This window comes from Ictidomys tridecemlineatus, chromosome 1 (genome assembly GCF_052094955.1).
Source record: "Ictidomys tridecemlineatus isolate mIctTri1 chromosome 1, mIctTri1.hap1, whole genome shotgun sequence".
In the NCBI taxonomy this organism is placed as follows: Eukaryota; Metazoa; Chordata; class Mammalia; order Rodentia; family Sciuridae; genus Ictidomys; species Ictidomys tridecemlineatus.
In genome coordinates this window covers 15014052-15035703 of record NC_135477.1, presented here as the reverse complement: position 1 = coordinate 15035703, position 21652 = coordinate 15014052, and the positions used below count along the sequence as shown (strand labels likewise).

At 38.7% G+C, this 21652-nt stretch overlaps 2 protein-coding genes across 4 annotated transcripts in view; one reads left to right on the top strand and one right to left on the bottom strand.

The window, feature by feature from the left end:
* The window catches only part of Ccdc186 (coiled-coil domain containing 186), a 45674-nt gene extending 43708 nt beyond the window's left edge, over nucleotides 1-1966 (bottom strand). For both annotated transcript variants that reach the window (XM_013356594.4, XM_021723333.3), the window contains exon 1: nucleotides 1739-1966. The gene's annotated coding sequence lies outside the window, so the exon portion shown is untranslated. The remainder of the gene's footprint in view (nucleotides 1-1738) is intronic.
* Nucleotides 1967-4787: 2821 nt separating this feature from the next.
* The window catches only part of Tdrd1 (tudor domain containing 1), a 46793-nt gene continuing 29928 nt past the window's right edge, over nucleotides 4788-21652 (top strand). For both annotated transcript variants that reach the window (XM_040273077.2, XM_040273076.2), the window contains exons 1-6: nucleotides 4788-4919; nucleotides 10626-10953; nucleotides 13036-13094; nucleotides 19113-19257; nucleotides 20628-20733; nucleotides 21408-21471. In XM_040273077.2, the coding sequence (XP_040129011.2) occupies nucleotides 10632-10953; nucleotides 13036-13094; nucleotides 19113-19257; nucleotides 20628-20733; nucleotides 21408-21471 (696 nt within the window). In that variant the 5' untranslated portion in view covers nucleotides 4788-4919; nucleotides 10626-10631. The remainder of the gene's footprint in view (nucleotides 4920-10625; nucleotides 10954-13035; nucleotides 13095-19112; nucleotides 19258-20627; nucleotides 20734-21407; nucleotides 21472-21652) is intronic.

Here is a 21652-nt window from a genome sequence, read left to right as displayed (position 1 = left end):
GGTTTATGGATCAGGGAACTAAAAGGTTAGAGTGGTGACTGTATTGCACATTAGACACACTCCTCTCAGCAACAAATAAGACTCTAAAATGTCAATTACTTTCTATGGAATCCCTATCATTTAAAGAAACTTTAAGTTTATACACAACTACTCTGAATTAGATAAGGCCCCTAAAATTAAACATAATCCATGCATCTTCTGGGGGACTCCTCAATAATCATTTTCCCTACTACCCTGCAAGATTTATGAACTACCCAATATCTTATCTGAATATGTTTAATTTAAAATAATACAAAAAGACCAAAAAGGAAAAAAAGAACCAAGCTTATTTATCATCTGTTTTTCATTTCAGAAAGAACTGAAAAGTAATGCACACAGAACAGTGTACTTTATACACAAAGATACTTCAGTTTCACTCTCAATGACTCTAGAACCTTAATCTTTTCTGAAAGATGACTCTGCCAAATAGGAAGGTGTAATTAATAGTTGAGAAGGCCACACCCACAACCTACATACTAAACATTGATTTTTCTTTTAATGACTACTAGTACCCATCTCGAAACATTGTTCCACTTCTTTTCTGCACATTTTCCTTAGAAAAAATACCCTATTTATTGTTTTGGAATAAATAAAAAAGCTGGGCATCAAAGGAACATGATAGATATGCAGAGAAAATTCCCGGGTACCAAGCACAGTATAGCATATTTCTCCTATACTCTTCTGATTCCCACAGGTTGCAAGACTATTAAGAGAAAGAAGCAGGATTCTAGTACAGATGTTCTGACTATATATCCGGGCCTCTTAAGTCTGGACAAAATAAAAATATAAATATTTGCTGAAGTTGCTAAATTGTTAACGGCTGAGCAATAACTACACCTGCAAGGCACTGCTACCCAGTATTGCTATTTGGGAGACATATGCAAGAGATTTTTTGTTTTGTTTTGCTACTTTACATGTATGATGGAGACATAAATTTGGAATTCCTTCCTAAGCAAGTAAGGTTTAAGAAATGCCTGATGTCCTTGTTTAAAAAGCAACATAATCCCGGTGGTGCGGTGTAAGACGCCTGTCATCCCAGCTACAGGGGAGGGTGAGGCAAGAGGATCGCAAATTGGAAGCCAACCTGGGCAACTTGGCGAGCCGTGAATTAAAATTAGAAAACAAAAAATAAAATAGCCGGGGACGTAGCTCAGTGGCGCCGCGCCCCTAGAGTTCAGTCCCCACATAGGGGGCAACATAAAAACAAAGAACTGAATCTCTCAAAGATATCAAAGAATCATGTCTAAGTAACTTAAAATCACAGTCATGGAAGTGTTTGGAAAGGGGTGAAAAGTCGCCACAACAGCAAAGGCGAAACTTGGAGCCCAACAGCGAGATGGGCGAATGACTGTGAAAGATCTCCGAGCAGGTGGAGCTCAGCCGCAGTTTCCACTCGCAGCCCAGGCAATCCGCCCAAATTCGGCAGCTCTCGAGGCACAGCTCTCGAGGCACAGCCCGAGGCCCCGCCGCCCCGTCCCCGCCGCCCGCTCCCCGGGCCCCCGCTCCCCAAGGGAGGCGGCGAGGAGAAGGGGCTCCGAATCCCGGCGCCCAGCGCTCGCCTCTGTCCTCCCGCAGGAGAGAAGCCAGATCCGGAGGCGGGCAGCCGGCCTACCCCCGCCCCGGGCCCGCCGGACCGTCCGGGAGGTTGGCAGCCCCGCCGCGCCGCCCCAGTCGGTCCCGGACGCCCCTCGGCACTCACCCCACTTCTCCAAGCCTCAGGCCGCACCCTAACGAGGCCGCTGGAGCTCCGGCTCAGGGGCCAACCTCTCCATGGCGGGATCCGCCGGACTAGAAGCGGGCGGGGGAGACAGCGGCGGGGATCGCGGCCCACCCCTCACTCTCTCCACAGCCGCTTCCCCAAACCCCCGCGGAGCTGACACATCAACAAAGATGGCGGCGACACTGAAGCCGGACCGGCTACAGCTGAGGGGGCGGGGCTTCCCGAAGGAGCCAATCAGCACGGCGCAGGCGGCGTGACGCCACTCACCTTGAGGTGCGAGGTAACCTGTCTGCAGTGGGCGGGGCCGGCACCGCGCCGCCTCCTGCCTGGCGACCCCGGGAGGTCACACCGGGCTTTGAGCCTCGCCGGGCATCCACGCCCCAGCCAACCCCGCAAGCCGCCTCTCTAGTCCTTAGACCTGTCCGACCGCTCACACCCCTCCCCGGCACGACGGGGTGGCTTCTTTCGGTAGGAAGCGCTCAATGGGGTATTATGTCTCCTCCTTTGGCCTGTGCTCGTGTGAGTCAGAGGCATAAAACAATAAAAGAATTCGAAATAGTGGTTTCCCGGCTCTGACTCTCAAACTTTGCACCTCACATGGGTGGGCGTAGACCACAGTAGCAGCCTACCTGCCCGTTTGACTATTTGTCCCTGGGAGAGACCTCCGGGAGGTTTCCATAACAGCAGAATTCGGATTTTCAGAGTGGCAACTACTGCCATTGTTTAATAATAAAATGTTGGCGCGTTCGGCTCCTGAAAAGGACTAAACGCCTTTAGGGCTGGAAGTAGCTTTTCCAGCATGCTGCAGGGCCACAAAAAGGGTATGGAACATTGTTGCTAAGCAAGGTCCACACAAGTTAAGTGAATGGTTTTAGTCTGCGGAAGTTTGCAAACCTCCTCTCTCCCGTGAAGCTGTGTTCTTTGGTTTAGGACCTCTTAAGCACAACTCTTGAGTGACCGTAATTAATTCAGACGAATTTACTACGGGGATTTGGTGAAGACAAACTTACTACCGTTCTGTTAAACTTTTTTTTTCATACTAGCTGAAAAATTATCCCGATGCCTAACTTCTGTCCTTTTCAAAAAGAAATGGCACCTCCCTCCTCAAAGGAATCGTATTAAAACACACTTTGCAGATAGCATGTTTGTGATGAAGAAATTATTTGAATTTAAAATAATAAATCAGGCAAACCTTTTAGTGTTGGGGCAGGGGGGAATCAAAGAACCTAAGTTGTTTCGGTACTCTTCTTGTCAGTAATGACATTGGCATTTGTTATTCCTGAAATTTATTTCTGAACCTATAAGTAGTACAAAGCATATATGATGTGTCTTTCAGAACCACGTTTTTCACTATAAAAGAAATAGAAATACGAAATAAAATGAAACAATAAAATTATGCTTATATTTGAATATTTAGAAAAATGAGAATGAACTCAATGCATTTTATTTTTTCATTAAGAAGTTTGGGGGCTGGGGATGTAACTCAGTGGTGAAACACTTGCCTAACATGCCAAACCCTAGCACTGAAGAAAAAGAAAATTAAAAATCTGCTCACAGAAAAGGCCTAACACAATAACCAACCTAATGTATACCCCTACTCTGCAGACTATGATCTCTAAATATCATTTCCCACTAAAATGTACCTGGACTGAAAAAGTTACAAGGTCTGATTCCAAATTTGAGGCAAAAATGTACAAAATAGGCTTGGGGAATGTTGGTTATGCTACTCAGATGTGGGCTTCACATAATGGCTTCCTTCATAAGTATTTAGTGTGTGTGTGTGGTGGGTCCACAGAGTAGAAAAATCTAATATATCTCAGCAAGATAATCAAGTCCAACGTCAAATGTCCTAATTCATGTGCAGGGCAGACTTGGTGGCACAGGTCTGTAATCCCAGTAATTTGGAAGGCTGAGCAGGAGGATTGAAACTGTGAGGTCAGCCTCAGCAATTTAGCAAGACCCTGCCTCAAAATAAAAAAGAGCTGGGGATGTAGCTCAGTTATAGAGAGCCTCTGAGTTCAATCCATACTGCCAGGAAAAAAAAAAAAGTAATACTAAGTTAGAAATAATGTTTGTAGGATATACAATTGATATGATCAATGAAAATAGCACTTTATTCCAATAACCCACGACTCCATTTCTATCATGAAAAGGATATCAATAGTGGGGCCAGCATCCTGCAAAAAGCCTGACTCCTGGTCATCAAAGAAAAATTTGAGAAACAGCCACAGACAAAGAGAGCCTAAGGAGACATAACTAAATTAATGTAGTATCCCGGTTGAGATCCTGATTCCAAAAAGGGACAAGTAGCTTAGGTAGGGGGGAGAACATAAGGAAATCTGAATAGACCATTGACTTTAGTTAACAATATATCAAGATTGATTCCTTAAGTGTAAGAAATGTATCATACTAATTCAACACTTTAATAATAAGGGGAACTCTGTACCTTCTTACTTATAATACACGTCTCCACATTTCTTTAAAAAAATACACTATATTTTTTAAAAAATACAAGTCTGGTATTTGTATCAAAACGTTGTAGTGACTGGAATGCAGATGTCCCCAAAAGTGATCGTGAATTGATAATGTTGAAATTAGGTGAAAAGTGCATTGGGAGTATACCATTCCTTTGAATATGTCATAAAAGTTTTATACCAAAAAAATAAAGATGTTTGAGCAACACCAACAGATAGAATCACAGATAGAATCACCTGCCCTTAATTAGACACAAACACCCACAGCAGGTGAATTCACTCTCCATGACCAGGCAGAAGTGGCCCCTCAAAAGACTTTCAAGTGGCCGAAGGGGTCCGAATGATTTTCACAAACAAACCGGAACAATAACTTTGCCACGTTTGGGCAGAAGCACCTCGGCACCCGCAGCCCCAGACCACCCTTGATCAAGCTCAAGGCCACAGCAGGCGCCCAAGGCCCAGAGCGCGGCTTCCAGGCCCAGGGAGGGCGCACGTGGGGCGTGGCGGGCGCACGTGGCGCGGACTGCGCAGGCGCCGCGCTGGAACCGCGAGGGCCGGCTGGACTTTAGGGGCGAGGGGAGCGCGGGGAGAGCACCTGGGCCGCGGGGCTCCCGGCACTGGCAGCCTCCACCACGGCCAGGCTTCAGAGACAGGTTGGGGTCAGCGGCCCTTTCGCCTCCTTCCAGGTCAGGGTTCCCAGGCGCCAGGGTGAGGGAGAAGGGCTGTGTGAGGGTGACGGGGCTTCCAGTCGTTGGAGGCCGGACGTTGGACGCTGGACGTTGAGGTTGGGCGTTGAAGTTGGGCGTTGAGCGGGTGGGTAGCAGGCCTGGAAGTGGAAAGAGGATGGAAGGGTAGAGGAGACCTTGGAACTTTGGCTGAGAAGGGCAGGTCTAGGAGGTGTGGGTGTGGGCGGATTCCGTGCTGGTTGGAAGGACCCAGGAATTGGGGTGCCAGCCGGCAAGGGCCCTGCTGCTGTTTTGGAAATAGTACTTGGCAGGCACGGATCCCCACGATGTCAACGTTCCCCTTTGCTACAAAAGAAATTTGTGATTCCATTGCTTAAATTCAAAGCTGGAGTGCAAACATTATTAATTACTTAACTCTTCCCCTAACACCTTCTATAGGAGAGGAAGTTGCACCACCACATTCACCGGGATGTGAGTGAGCCGGCGCTGGTTTGCCTAACAGGTGTTTGTAGTGCCTGCTGTGTTCCAATCGCTTTTCCGAGCCCCTGCTATAAATAACGTTTTCTGTCGGACCTCCGGAGTTAGAGCAGGTGCTTTTAGTTCCCTAGACGAGACACCACGGTACTGCATGCAAATTTGCACAGCTATGGGTGTCACCTGGGTAAGGTGCTGGACCAGGGACGGTGGGGTGAGGATGGGGAGGTGACAAGTTACTCAACTTCCCGTTACTCGTTTTGGAGGAACAAATAGACGTTAATCTTCAGATTTTCATCTTAAACATGCAAACTCGTTCCTCATGGGAAGATACTTGTTTGTGGGAGTGGGATGTAAGAGCAGAGGGCTGGGGTTGTCGCTCAGTTGTAGAACTCTTGCTTAGCCTGTGCAGGCTCTGTGTTGCCACCCCCAGCATGAGGAGGAAGTTCTTGAGCAGCAGCCACCCCACCGCAGGGGCAAGTTTCGGTACAGTATCCTTTAATCTCCGTGATTTATGAGGAAGTTACTACTGCTGTCCTCACTTTACAGTCTCTGAATGAATAGTAGACAAATGAAGTGATTTGTCCAAGACAGCAAAGTTAAATGAGGACGCTGGGACTCGGAGGATCTGACTTAAAAACTCTTTATCTGCTACCCCCACTGAGCTTTGTAATTTTAAGACAATGCTTCCTTTGAGTAGAATGGCTCTCCTTGAAAGTTTGGGATTACCAGGAAGATAAAAGCAAACTTTAAAAAGGAAAACCATTACATCTAAGTATCTCTGCATGCACTTTTATTATTAAGAGAAACAATAAGGGTTGACTTGAGCCCTGGGCACTGTCAGGAATCTGCCAGGAGAAGTCGGAAGTCACAGTTTATGCAATACGGTTTCAAGATTAAAACATACCCGGTGGTTGACTCTGGATTAAGCTAAATAGGTATAAATGCAAAGTCTTATGGGTGTTTTTTAAATGTAAACACAACCTTAAAAGCCTGATGAGTCCCAGTTGTGGTAGTTAAACAAAAATCTATATGTTAAAATTCATAGAACTGTAAATCAAAAAGAAAAAATCAACTTAATGGTATGATAAATACATGTTTTTTTAAAAATCCAAAAGTTTTTAAGTGATGGAGGGTTAGATTTGGATTCAAAGCAGTCCTGGCTATTTGTTCCAAATGCTAATGCATGAATGGAAGTAAAAGTATTCAAAGACGGGGATGTCAGGACTTACCACCTGTTTACCTGCAGTCTTGTGCTCAGCTGTGAGAGTCAGCTGTATGAGGGTGTCTGATTAACTAGAGAAAGTTTAGAATATTGAATCTAAGAGGTGTTGTATGAGCAAGTGAAGGACCTGGGAGAAAGGAAGATTCATGGCTGTCTCAGATGTTTGAAAGTTGGGTCAGAGGCAGCAGAGTAAGTTGAGAAGAGAACCATTTTATTAAAAAAGGAATATAGTACCCTTGGCTGTGCCCAAATATAGTATGAAGCTTCTGATCCTGAAATGCACTGTGTGCTTGTCCTGGAAAATTCCTGAATGTGGTGAAGCAGTGAGGTACCCTTCAAACCTGCATATTCCACGATAGATGGACCTACTTTTAAATTTAAATCCTCTACTTGCTGCCACAAGTTTACAGTGAGTGTAAGACTGATACTATTCTTAAAGTCAAATATATTTACAGAACTTAGATTTGGAAGTGTGAGGCATGAAGTTCTGCTATTAAATTTCAGTAAACCTCATAGTATCTAATTCACCATTTAAATCATTTCATCAGTGAATTTCATTCTTGTCCAGGTTGTCATGAAAATTGTAGTACCCGTAAAATAGAAATAGCTTTGGAATGTCTTATTGTACAAAGTACCTTGCTGGGGCGAAATTAAAAATAAAAAAATCTTTGATAAGACATGGTCCCTCCACTCAATCAACTTAAAATAACTTAGAAGACTTACCTGTCTGTGATTAACTGGCAACCTTAATAAATAAGGGCAAGTTATGAAAGGCTGTCTCGGGAGTGCTGTGCAGTGTACTGAAGTGGTTCCACTGGGCAAGATGATGCCTTTATCGCAACTATATGGTTTAAATATTACTGTAGCCATTCTATGCAGAAAATAACAGTTACATCAATTTGAAATATTTAAAAATGTACAGATGAGGTTGAATGTTTCCCCCTTATGTCCATCAACTAATAATCCTTTTTGTATGACATTCGTGCCTTTGGTGCATTATTTTATTGGCATGTATATTGATGAACTGCAAATAACAGAAAACCTGTAGGCTTATTTGTGTGCTTATTTGTATGATGACTTGGATGCCACTGGGGACTCGGGCTCTTCACATTTTATGCTCTCCTCTCCTGAGTGTGTGCTTATTGTTTCTTCATTGCAAGACAAGTGGTTTATGTTCAGTCCACAGGTCCATGTTATAGGAAGAAAGGGGTAAAAGACTCTGCTAGCCAAATCCATCCCTTTCCAATAAAAAAGGGCAGAGCTTCCTCAGAAACTCCACTTCAGAACTTTGACTACCGATAGTGTCACTAACTGTAGCTGGCAGGTCAGAGACTGACAATGGCATTTGGATCAGACTCTGCATACAGTATCTAGATTTTTTTTTTTTAATATCAGGAATTGAACCCAGAGATGCTTAAACACTGAATCACATCCCCAGCCCTTTATTTGTTTGTTTTTTATTTTGAGATAGGGTCTCATGAAGTTGCTGAGACTGGCTTTGAACTTGAGATCCTCCTGCCTCAGCCTTTGGTGCAGCTGGGATTACAGGCATGGGCCACCATGCTGGGCAGTATCTGGATTTTTAAAACTTATAAATAGTTTTGAAAAAGTACCAAACTTACTGTTTCTGTGGTGTTACTTATTTCCTGGCCTATTTAACTATTTTTTTAAGTTTTTAATTATTCACATAGTCATATTTGCTATCATTTTGTTTGTGATATTTTACCACTTTTAAATAGCAGCAAAGGCAAAAGCCTTTCATCCAGGTTTGTGTACACCATGAAGAGTGGAAATGGCTGGTATGATAGTGGGTTTTGGAGTTCATGTGATCTCTGTAGCCCAGAATTTGCTCAGTGTTGGAAAGGTGGATATTGTTGGTTGTATTGGTCCCTATTTGATCAAGTTTATTATGTTACTAAAATATTCATTATCATTGTTTTCTGTTTGAATAATAGTTGTATAAGGAAAGTGTATCCTTACCATTATGGATTGATTTTCTCCTTCAGTCTTTTTTTTTTTTTTCCTTTTTAATTTACTGGGAGTTGAACCCAGGGCTTCTCTACCCCTAAGCTATGTCCCCAGCCCTTTTCATTTTTATTTTTTAGGGAATCTTGCCAGGTTGCCCAGGCTGGCCTCAAACTTGCAATCTTTCTGCCTCAGACTCCCTAGTAGCTGGGATTACAGTCGCCATGCCCAGCTTCCAGTCAGTTTTTGCCTGATTCATCTCATAGCGAGATTATTATAACTCAGTGATTCCTGGCTACTCTGTTTCTTCAGTGTGTTTCTTTTACTAAAATATCTTTCATTGTCTAAATGATTTCTATGTTGAATTCTGTTTTATCTGCTATTAATATTAACATTCCACTTTTATTTTGGTTATTTGCATAACACATTTTTAATCCTTTTATTCTCAGCCTTGCTGTAGGATTTCTATTTCTGTGTGCCTTTTGTTAATAATGTCTGGCTAGATGTTTTCCTCCCGGAACCTCTTTTCTAATTGAAACTAACCCTTTGATACTTGCATTACTTGAACATGGTTCTGTCTTATTATATGGTATTTTCTATTTACCATGCTTGAATTATTTTCCTGTTTGATTAAACATGTTTTTCTTTGATTTTTAAACTTAAGCCTTTCTATTTCATACTGGGTTTTACTCTATAATGCACATCTTTATATTTCTTGTATAGCTTAAGTTGCCTAAGCTTTCATATCCCTACCACCATCCAGTTTCCTCTGGAGAGTATTTTCCTTTTATAATTTGACATATTGCTCTCTTATTGTATCCAATATTTTGTCTTATTGTATCCAATATTTTGTCTTTTCCTTTGGTTTAAGAAGTTTTTTGGTATAGGTGTACTTTTCCTGGCAGCTGCAGTATCTCCCACCATAGCTGCCCACCTTGAATCCTTCTTTTGAGAATCTTCCAGGATCTGGGCCACCTTTGAATGCACCTGTGTATTTCTTTCATAAATTTCACTATTATGTGTTGTCTTTGGGTTGGGATAGACCTAATTTATAAAACATGAGGTGGAAGTTTTAGAACACCAAGAGGGAGTATTTACCTTCTCATTTATTTTTTGTTCAAAACCATGTCAGACAGCATTTGAGGTATTAATCATTGGTTTCAGTCATCTGTAACTTTTTTTTTTAATCTGAAAAGTTTTAGGAGAATAGACAAAAATTTGCCTACAGTTAAAGTAAAAACTGATTACTACTTCAAAAAGAAGAGTTGCTTTTTCTACTTTAGGTGCTTCCCCTGGACAGGACATTTGGCATCTTTAAGAGTAATAGGAAAATGACACACCAACATCATTTCTCTGAGGCACTTTGTGACAAATGAAATGGAAATTTTGCAATGTTTCTAACATCTTTAGAGAAGGGTACAGTTTACAATGTATGAAAGTTCAGCTGGAGATTATCAAAGCAGGGTGCCTGGGAAAACTAGAAGGAACAGGGTTCAGCTGAGACAGGTTGTGGTGGATGGCCAGGATGGTAGGAAGGTGAGTGAGCAAGGGCATTCTGGGTAGCAGTCAGCTCATTTGAGGACTTGGTGCAGTGTGATGTAGGAGATGGACGGTAAAGGGGTTCTGAGAAGGTAGAAAGGTAGGTAATGACCAGATTTAAATAAGAGTATCTATGGCATTATACCAGTAAGGTGTAGGCTTTATATTGGAAATATTTCTCTAAATGCATGAAAGACCTTTTCCATTCCCCATATTTCAAAAGCTTTTAAAAGTAAGGAATGGTGTGGAACTCTGAGGTTACTCTTTTTAATGTCTTGAGTTGATCTTTTGTTGATCTGTTATGGAATTCTATTAAACTTGGAGTTTGTATTCATCCATAAGGAACTATTCTTATACCATGTAGGTTTCGATGTAAAGGTGAAATCTGCTTTTGAATTATTTATGGGAATTATCTGTTAAATATTTGAAAAAATCATCGGGGCCTGCAATTCTACTTTTGCAATTAAAAGTTACCTCTTAAATATATTTATTTCATTCCTTAGACTTCTATGAATGTTAAGTTATCACCTAATATGATGTCAAGAAATAATTTGGAAGCATCGACTTGTAAAATGACCGAATCATTTAGTTTTGAAAAAAATGAAAGCAAGCTTCCACCACACGATTCCTTAAGAAGTCCTGGAGCACATCATAACCATCCTAATTTCAGGTTGAAAAGTCCAGAGAATGGAAATAAAAAGAACAATTTTTTGCTTTGTGAGCAAACCAAACAGTATTTAGTGAGTCAGGAAGACAGTTCAGTATCTTCAAACCCTAATGGCATCAATGGAGAAGTTGGATCCAAAGGAGACCGGAAGACGTTGCCGGCAGGTGAGTAAAAACCATGGGCTGCACGATGATGGGATGGTTTCTCTGAGTTTCCACAGGTATGCTTAGCTCCACCCGCGGGGTAGGAACAGGACCGCCAAATGACTGTAGAATTTGCATGTAATTGTCAGTTTCAAAGAGGCAAGTACCAAGTGGCTACCTGTGGCTTGATTAATCACAGAAAAAATTACTCAAGAGAAAATGGCTTCAGAGGACCACCCCCACCCTACAATCAGAGAACTGTACTAGGAATGTAGAAAGGAAGCACATTGGATTTTTTTAATGGATGTTTTAAAGATTGGCCATACTTTTAAAATAGCATGCAATTTTTATGCAGATAATAGTAGACAAATAATAGTAGCCGGTTTCATGTGATTTGTTTTATCATTCCTTTGCTCCTAATTCTGAAAACCTGCTTTTGAAGGAGAGTAGGCCATAGCAAAATGAAACCTCCTTGAGTGTGAGATATGAGTTTTTAACATTATGTTGATGTAATTCTCTGAACCAACGTGACCCTTGGCCCCTAAGGTTCCTCAGGAGGTCAAAATGATCTTCCTGAAGGTGCTTAAACATTTTGCAAAGCTGATTTTACGCTGACAGTGCAAAAGCAAGAATGGATGAATTGCTCTACATAACCTCTAGCCCCACCCTGGGCTAGTGGTCATTGAATTTTTCATTGTCATGTTCTTGCAGTTAAACAAAAATGCCAGCATCACTAAAAAATATCCTTCATGGAGCAGAAAAAATTATTTTATTAAATAATTTAAAAAATATATATTAATTTTATTAAATCTCCACTGTTGTGTACAGGTATTTTTAGCATTTTGTGTAATGAAATAATAATTACTCGTAGCTTCTAAAGTATGAAAAAGTATGCATGTAACTAAGCTGTGAGCTGAAAAGGAGATTTTTTTTTTCCTTTGAACATCCTTTCTACTTGAAGGACAAACTTTGTTTGGACTTAAATATTTGTTAAGCATTTTCTCAAAAATTAACAAAGTGAACTTGTCACTTCAAGGACAACAGCTGGTGATATTCTATTGTCAAGAGATAAAATTCTAACTTCCAAACAAATTAGGATTTCAGGATTTTTGTGTCTGCTACTCTGATTTAAGAGCTTCTCTGTACTTTAAAGATTTCTGGTGAGATGCATGGTGATATTTACACATTTTGCCGGGATGGGGACAGGGTTACTTTGTTGCTGGGCTCAAACTCCCAGTCCTCCCTGGCAGGTGGAATTTCAGGTGTTTGCCACTATGCTCAATTTACACATAATTTTTTGACATTGTGTAATGGAATGTTTTGACATTTGACAGCTGGGAATAACTCGGCAGCATTTTCCATCGGTACAGACTGCAAAGTGCAGGCTAAATTAGTGGTGGCATGACAAATTCACTGATGTGGTTTTAGACTTCATGTTGCAGCTGACATTTAGACCACCACTTGAGCTTTGGTGTGATGTTAAAGGAAAACATTCACAATTTGAGAAGGCTATTAAATGTTCTTCCTGCTTGCGACTACCTCTATAAGTGAGGCCAGATTCCCTTCAAATAACTGGCAAAACAGCATATCGTGATAGACTGAATGCCAAAGCATATACATGAATCCATCAGTGTTCTGTAAGCCAAACATTAAAGAGAGATGGAGAATGTTTTTCTGTTCTGAAAAGTTTTTTTAAACAAATTGTTACCATGTAATACATTTATTTTTAAATGAATATTTCAAAATTTAGTTTTAATTTTTAATATAGTATGTATTAATAGACATAAGCCATGTAAACAAAAGTTCTTTGGGGTTGTCAGTAATTTTTATGAGGGTGAAAGGGTTCTGAGTTCTAAAAGTTTGAGAATGGCTGCCTTACTGAATAGGGGGAAATCTACAGTGACAAGAGGAATAGGCAAGAAAATTTGAGACAAGTCCTTTTTTCCATTAGGAAAATTGGGATGTTGCTTATTTATGGTGTAACTATAAGGCCATTATGCAGTTGCCCTATTATTTGAATATCACCTAATTATTTTATTTTACATTATCAGAAATAAAAGATAATATTTGGCTTTTATTAGGAATTGTGTTTTTCCTCCTCAGGAAACTCAGTGTCACCATTAAGTGTTGGAAATAATTCACCACCCAAAGAAATAAAAACTGTAAGTTTTCCCCCCTATTTTGCATTTTTAGATAAAAGATTCTAGCATTTTTGTATTGCATTAATATAGAAGTATTCAATTTGTATGTATTGAGGTCAAATTTACTTTTCTTTAATCTAGTACCTTAAAAATACTCTTTTCTTTATGGGTAATTGTGTAGATTGTACAATTAAAAGTATAGAGAGTTCCTGGTTACCCTCTGCCCCAGTATCTTGGTGGTGACATGCTACAGGACTATAGCACATGTATCACTCCTGAGGTATTATCCTTTATGGTCAAGACAGAACATTTCATCACTACTTGTGTGCCCTTTTATTGGCTACATCTATCTATCATCCTGCTCCTACCCTTTCCTTAATCCCTAATCCCTGGAACCACTAATATAATTCATATTTCCATAGTTTGATTACTTCAAGGATGTTGTGTGAGTGGAATTAGTATGTAACCTTTAGGGAATAGCTGTTTTCACTCTGAGTAGTTCTCTGGAGACTGAGCTAGGTGGTTACATGTACCAGTAGTTTTGAGTCTTTTTATTGCGGAATAGTCTTCTGTGGCATGGATAACTTGTTTAACCATTCACACACTGAATACACCTGGCTTCATTCTAGTTTTGGGCTTTTAAAACCAAAACTGCTGTATCCAAGCTTTTCCTGCTCTAAGATAAATGCCTAGCAGTACAATTTTGAGGTCATGTAGTAGTGGCATATTTTGCTTAAGAAACAGCGAAACTGTTTTCTGGAATGACTGTACCACATTGTGTTCTCACCCAGAATGTGTGAGTTGTTCCAGTCTCCTCCATTACCAGCATTTAGTGTGGAGTTCATGTTTTATTTCACCCATTCTCACAGGTGTAGAACATGCATCATTGAAATGTTTTTATTTATATATGACATCAGAATGCATTACAATTCTTATTACACATATAGAGCACAATTTTTCATATCTGTGGTTGTATACAAAGTATATTCACATCAATTCATGTCTTCATACATGTACTTCGGATAATAATGACCATCACATTCCACCATTATTTCTAACCCCATTGCCCCCTCCCCTCCCACCCTCTGCCCTATCTAGAGTTCGTCTGTTCCTCCCATGCACCCACCCTCTATCACACTATGAATCAGCCTCCTTATGTCAGAAAACATTAGGCATTTGGTTTTTTGGGATTGGCTAATTTCACTTAGCATTATTCTTCTCTAACTCCATCAATTTACCTGCAAATGCCATGATTTTATTCTTTTATTGCTGAGTGATATTACATTATGTATGTATGGCACATTTTTTTATCCATTCATCTATTGAAGGACATCTAGGTTGGTTCCACAGTTTAGCTATTGTGAATTGTGCTGCTATAAACATTGATGTGACTGTGTCCCTGTAGTATGCTATTTTTAAGTCCTTTGGGTATAGACCGAGGAGAGGGATAGCGGGTCAAATGGTGGTTGCATTCCCAGTTTTCCAAGAAATCTCCATACTGCTTTCCATATTGGCTGCACCAATTTGCAGTCCCACTTGCAGTATATGAATTTACTTTTTTTCCCACATCCTCGCCAACACTTACTGTTGTTTGTCTTCATAATAGCTGCCATTCTGACTGGAGTGATGATGAAATCTTAGAGTGGTTTTAATTTGCATTTCCCTGATGGCTAATGATGTTAAGTATCTTTTCATCCATTTGTTTGCCATCTGTGTATCCTCTTTGGTGAAATATTTCTTTGTGTCTTTTGTTCATTTTCTAGTTGGAGGGTTTGGTTTTTTACTGTTGAGTTTTAAAAACTTCTTCATGTGTTTCCGATACCAGTCCTTTGTTAAGTTGTGATGTGCTGGTATTTTCTTCTAGTCTGTAGCTTATCTTTTCAGTCTCCTAATAAGGTCTTTATCAGGAGAAAAGTGGTTCATTTTAATGAAGTCTGGCTTGACAGTTTTGCCTTGAGTGGCTCATACTTTTAGGTATCAACAAATCTTAAGGACCATTTGCTATTCTAGATCCAAAAATGTTTTTTTTTTAAAGTTTCATAGTTTTACTTTTTTTTTTGGGGGGGGGAGTGCTGAGGAGTGAACTAGGCAATTGTGCTATTGAGCCACAGAGCTACATCCCCTACCCTTTTTTTTTTTTTAATCCATTTTGAGTTAAGTTTAAGAAACTTAGGCTGAGGTTTTTGTTTTTGTTTTTGTTTTTTTTTTGCCTGTGGAGGTTCAGTTGCTAAGTGTCATTTGTTGAAAATGCTAGCTTCCTCTTCTGAATTGCTTTTGCACTTTTATATATTAAAAAAATCGGGTATATTTGTGTAGCTCTGGGTTTTGCCATTCTATTCTGGACTTTCTGTTGTTTCCCATCTGTGCCTACCCCTTCACCAGTACCGCACAGTCTTGATTATTAGAGTATATAATATGTCTTGAAATTAGGTAGAGTGGTTCATCCTCCTGTATATTTCTTTTTCAAAATTGTTTTAGGTATTGTAGTTCCTTTCCTTTCTCATATACTGTTTATGATAATCTCATCCATATCCACAAAATTATCTTGCTGGAATTTTGGTATCAATTACATTAAACCTGTACCTCAATTTGAGAATTAACATAACTGCTATATTGAATCTTTCAAACCATGGACACAAGTCTTTTATGTAGATCTTTGATTTTCTTCATTTTATAATTTTCAGTTTACAACTCCTGTACATGTTTTGTTAGATTTATACTTAAGTATTTCATTTTTTGTGTTCATAAATATTTTGTGTGCGCTTCCCCATGTTCATTGCTAATATATAGAAATATGATTGAGTTTTGGATATTACATTCTGTGACCTTGCTGAAGTCAATTATTCAAGGATTGGTTTTTAGATCCCCTATAGTTTTCTATCTAGGTAACCATATCCTCTACATAGAGGGATAGTTTTATTTTTTTCCCTTTCAATATGTATGTTTTTATTTCCGTTTCTTCCCTTATTGCACTGTGTGAAAAAAAGTGGGACAGGGCTGGGGTTGTGGCTCAGAGGCAGAGCACTCACCTACCATGCATGAAGCACTGAGTTCGATCCTCAGCACCACATAAAAATAAAATAAAGATATTATTATAACTAAAAATAAATATTTTTTTAAAAGGTGGGACAGTAGATAGCCTTATTTCCAGATTTAGGGGGAAAACTTCAATTTTGTGCATTAAGTAGATTGTTAGCTATATGTTTCTATAAATGCAGTTTATCATGTTGATGAAGTTTCTCTATTCCTGATTTTTTGATAGTTTTTTTATCATGAATAGGTGTTAAATTTTATCAAATATGTTTCTTGCATGGATCAAAAGTGGTGATGATTTTTACTTTGCCTATAAATTTGGTGGATTACATTGATATTTTGAGTAGTTAACCAGCCTTGTGTCTCTGGAATAAACCTCATTTGGTCATGGTGTACAACTATTTTTATATATTGTTGAATTCTGATAAAACTTTGATAGATTTTTAAATTCATTTTCAAGGGAGGGCTTGTTTTGTAATTTTCTCTCTTTCACTTCTTGGTGTAGTTTGAATATCAATGTAATATTAGCTTTATAAGAAGCATTGGAAAGTGTTCCTTTTCTATTTTCTGGAAGAGAGATGATGGAATAAATAAATATGGAATTTATGTTAGTTTTTGTTTAAATATTTGGTAGGATTCTCCAGTGAAAACAGTTTGGACTTGGATATTTCTCCTGGTGGAATTTCAAAACTGATATAATTTAAAAAATATTTTTAGATTTATTTAAATTAGTTCATATTATGATAGTTTTAGTTTATTTTTTCAAATGAATTGGTATATTTTGTCTATATTACCAAATGATGTGTGCAGAGTTGTTTAGTATATTATTTTGATGTCACCACAGTGCTATCCATGTTTCATTTTGGAAATTGGTAATTTCTGTCTTCTCTCTTTATTATCTGTTTTACAAGAGGTTTGTAAATCTTATTGATCTTTTCAAAGAACCAAGTCTTGTTTTCATTAATTTTTTTGTTTATTTTTAATGTTATTTATTTCTGCTTTTATTTTTACTGAGTTTTTCCTTCTTTGGGGCATTTTTTTGTCATTTTTTGTTTTGTTTTTGAGTTATGTGTTAGCTTTCTTCAGTATAATGATATACCTGAGATAATAATAGAGGTTAAATTTGGCTCACAGTTTGGGAGGTATTCCAGTTAATGATCAAATGGCCCCATTGCTTTGGGGCCTGTGGTGAGGCAGCATATCATGGTGAGAGCATGTGATGGAATAAAAGTGCTTATATTATGACCAGGAAGAAAAAGAGGAAGAGTTTGGGTTCCCCTTCAAGGGTGTCTCTGATGTCCTAAGGACCTCATACATCCTAAAGGTTCCACCACCTCCCAGTAGTACCACTCTGGAGACCAGCCTTTAACATACGGACCTCTAGGGGACATTCAGGGTTCAAACTATGGCAAGATGAGAGATTATATTGTGGATTTGAAACTTTTCCTCTTTTCCAATATGTTCATTTAAGGCTTTAAATTTTCCTCTAATATTTTTAGATCTATTTAAATTAGTTCATATTGTGATAGTTTTGAATGAAAACAAGACTTGGTTCTTTGAAGAGATCAACACTGCTTTAACTATGTCCCACTTTTTTTTTTTTTTTTTTTTTTTTTTTTTGCTACTGGGGATTGAACTCGGGACACTTGACCACTGAGCCACATTCCCAGCCCTATTTTGTATTTTATTTAGACACAGGGTCTCAATGAATTGCTGAGCACCTTGCTGTTGCTGAGGCTGGCTTTGAACTTGCGATCCTCCTGCCTCAACCTCCTGAGCTGCTGGGATCAAAGGCGTGTGTCACCATACCCAGCTTCCCACAAGTTTTGATATTTTATATTATCATCTTTCAGTTCAAGGGTCTTTTATTAACCTGGAGACTTTCTGTTTGGCACATGCATTATTTAGAAGTATGTATTTTAGTTTTCAAGTGTTTGGAGATTATCTGTTCCTGCTACTGATTTCAAGTTTGAGTCTGTTGTAGTCAAAGAACAAACTCTGTATGATTTAAATTCTCCCTTCCTCTTCATGCATACTGAGCACATGCTCTACCATGGGGCCACATCCCCAACCTTGTTTCTTTTTTATTTTTTGAGGTTCCCCTACACCCCTGCCAGGTAGTAGGGATCAAACCCAGAGACTCATACATGCTAGGCAAGCAGTCTATCACTGAGCCACATCCCAAGCCCTTGAGGATTGTTTTGTGGCTCTGGTTATGGACTTAGTAGATGTTCTGTTGGTGCTTGAAAAGAATGTGCATTCTGCAGTTTAAAATGTTGGCTCAAATCATCTGTAAATTCCTGATAGGTCTTTTTGATTAATTGTGATGAGTTTTTCTATATTCTTGTCAATTGTCTATCTAGTTATATCTATTGTTGAGAAGAAGCATTAACATCTCTAACTATAATTATGGATTACCTATTCTTTTTTGAGTTTACTTTTTCTTTACATTTGATAGCTCTATTTGCTACAAACACATTTAGGATTGGCACATTCTTTTTGGAATGACCCTTTTGTCATTGTTCCTCCCTGATTTTCTTTGCTCTGTAGTCTTTGATATTAGTACAACCATATCTGTTTTCTGTTAACATTGTTGAGGTACTTTTCCATCTTTTTAGTTACAACCTATTTATATCATTATACTTGAAATGAATTCCTTATAGGTAGCATATAGTTGGGTAACATCTTTTAATCCATTTGGTCAATCTATTATCTTTCAACTGGCATATTTATAATTGAGTTAATTATTGATATTTGAGGGCATTATAGATACAAAACTTACTGGCATCATCATTTTTCAATTTGAGTATAGTGTAGACACTTCCTCTCTTTCCTTACAAGAATCCTCTTAATTTGTGTTATATGTAAGTTTGGGGGTTTTAGTTATACTTGGGAGGAATGAGGGAGAAGGCATCTATTCTATCTTACCAAAACAGTCAGTCATAAATCTAGTATTTAAAAAAATTATTACCAAGTTCTAATATTGCTCTTCTTTATTCTTAATAGAAGCCCAGCAATAGTGTGTCTCCTGCACAGTCAAAAAAATCACACAAGTTGGTTGAAAATTCCTTGTCCATAAGTAATCCAGCGCTCTTCAACTCTTTAGGACCTCCCCTTCGGTCAACAACTTGCCATCGCTGTGGTCTGTTTGGTAAGCAGCTTGCTCTTAGATGTCCCTAGCTAATTCTACACATTTGAAAAATATTTTTACTATGGCAGATAGTGTGTGTGTATCTTTGTATATATATTGTGTACCTGTCATTCATCTGTAGTAACTATTAATATCCTACCATTGATCTTTATCTAGATCTTTCTGCTTTTTTTGATTCCTCAGTTGATTAGTATTTTTATGATTTTTTTAATCATTTTTTTTAGTTGATAGACCTTTATTTTTATTTATTTATATGTGGTGCTGAGACTCGAACCCAGTGCCTCACACATGCCAGGCAAGTGCGCTACGGCTGAGCCCCAGCCCTAGCCTCTTGTGATTTTTTTTTTTTTTTAAAGAAAGCATACATGTACTGAAATTCACACACACTGATCAAGATACAGAATATTGTCTCCTCAGAAAGTTTTCTGTGGGGGCTGCAGTTGTAGCTCAGTGTTGGTAGAGTGCTTGCCTGGCAAGTGTGAGACACTGGGTTCGATCCTTGGCACCACATAAAAATAAAATAAAGATGTTGTGTCCACCGAAAACTGAAAAATAAATATTAAAAAATTCTCTCTCTCTTCTCTCTCTTAAAAAATAAATAAAATAAAGGTATTATATTCATTTTTACAATTAAAAAATTTAATTTAAAAAGTTATTTAAATCCCTTTCCCATCACTATACCCCCAAGAAAATGATCATTTTTTTTCACTGTAAATTAATTTTGCCTGTCATAGAATTTCCCATGTATAAATTGATATAGTACAGGCTCATTTATATAAAGTTATCTAGAATAATATTTTTGAGATTAATCAATGCCATTGCATGTATCATTAATTACTTTTGTTATTGCTAAGTAGTATTCCATCACATGATTATATCACAATTTATTTTAATTTATTTTAAATAGAATTGTATGTATTCACCATGAACACGATGTTTTGACATATTTATCTGTGTTTATATTGATGAACATTTTGGTTGTGTCAAGCTTTGGGTTATCGTGAGTTGTATCCCTAAATATTTTTGTCTAGTCTTTCTACGCCCACCCAGTGCAGGGGTTTGAATCCTGGGGCTACATCCCCGGCCAATTTTCTGTCTTGAAATTTATGTTTTACTTTTAGACAGGGTCTTGCTAAATTGCCTAGACTAACCCTGAACCTTGTGATTCTCCTGCCTCAGCCTCTTGAGTAACTGAGATTGCAGCTAAGTGCAATCTAAATACCTAATCATAAATTACACAGTTCCCTTCAAATGGTCTTCTTGAGGTGATTGATAGTGATGTTTGGTGGGTCTGGTCTTTGGGGACATCTTGATCTCAATAGCACACATCTGGCGTGCACCACCAGTGATGTCCTGGTTGTGTCCCTCAGGGTCGCTGAGGTGTTCTCAGTGCAAGCAGACATACTATTGCTCCACGGCCTGTCAGAGAAGAGACTGGTCTGCCCACAGCATTGTGTGCAAGCCTGTCCAGCAAAGGTAAGTGTTCATGAGCTTTGATTCATTAGGTAATATTGAAGAAGCTCTTCCTGATAGAATAAGTATCTCATCAGTTAAACAGAACTATTTAGAAGTTGTTACATTCTGATATTTATTGAGATATAATGAAACATACAAACCTGAGGTGAATAGCTCTATGAGCTTAGTTTTATATATTTTAGACAGTACACATTATGATTTAGAACCTTAAATGAGTTTTTTAAAATGGTTATAATTTTAGAATGCCTTACTTTTAATCATGTTTGATTTCCTGAATTTTGGTAAGTTGAAACTTGCATAGTGCCTCTTGAGTAGTGATTTTTAAATGCATAAAAATTGCATGTCATTTACCGGTTCACAGAAGTTTCACATATAACCACATTTTATCCTCAAGACTTTGTGTAGATGTAACTTAGGGATTATCGTCATCAAACTAATAAGAAAACAGGCATAGAGACTGTGACTGCCTCCCTTTCATCCAGTGACACTTGGAAAGTAAGCTTTGCATACATGGGGTGGACTCTTGCATGGGCCCCTGCTGTGATCCTTCCTGGAGGAAGCTGCCTGGTTCTTTCTAGCTATTGTTCATTGAGACTTGAATGTAATTGCGATTTATGGTCTCCATTCTTAAATGCTCCATAGTATAAATATTGTAATCAGTTGCTTTATTTCAGTTTCCATAAACTTGAAGATAATAAGTCACCTTTTGAAACAAAGAACATGGAAGTGAAAAATGAGGTATGATATTCTTTGTCTTCATAGGAAATTTTAAATGACTCCCCTTTATTGAATAAGTACTTAAGCCAAATAAAATGTTTTAGGTCTGGGGATGTAGGATGTTGCTCAGTTGTAGAGCACTTGTCTAGAATGCATGAGGCCCTGAGTGTGATTCCCCATACTTCAAAAAACAATTCAGACT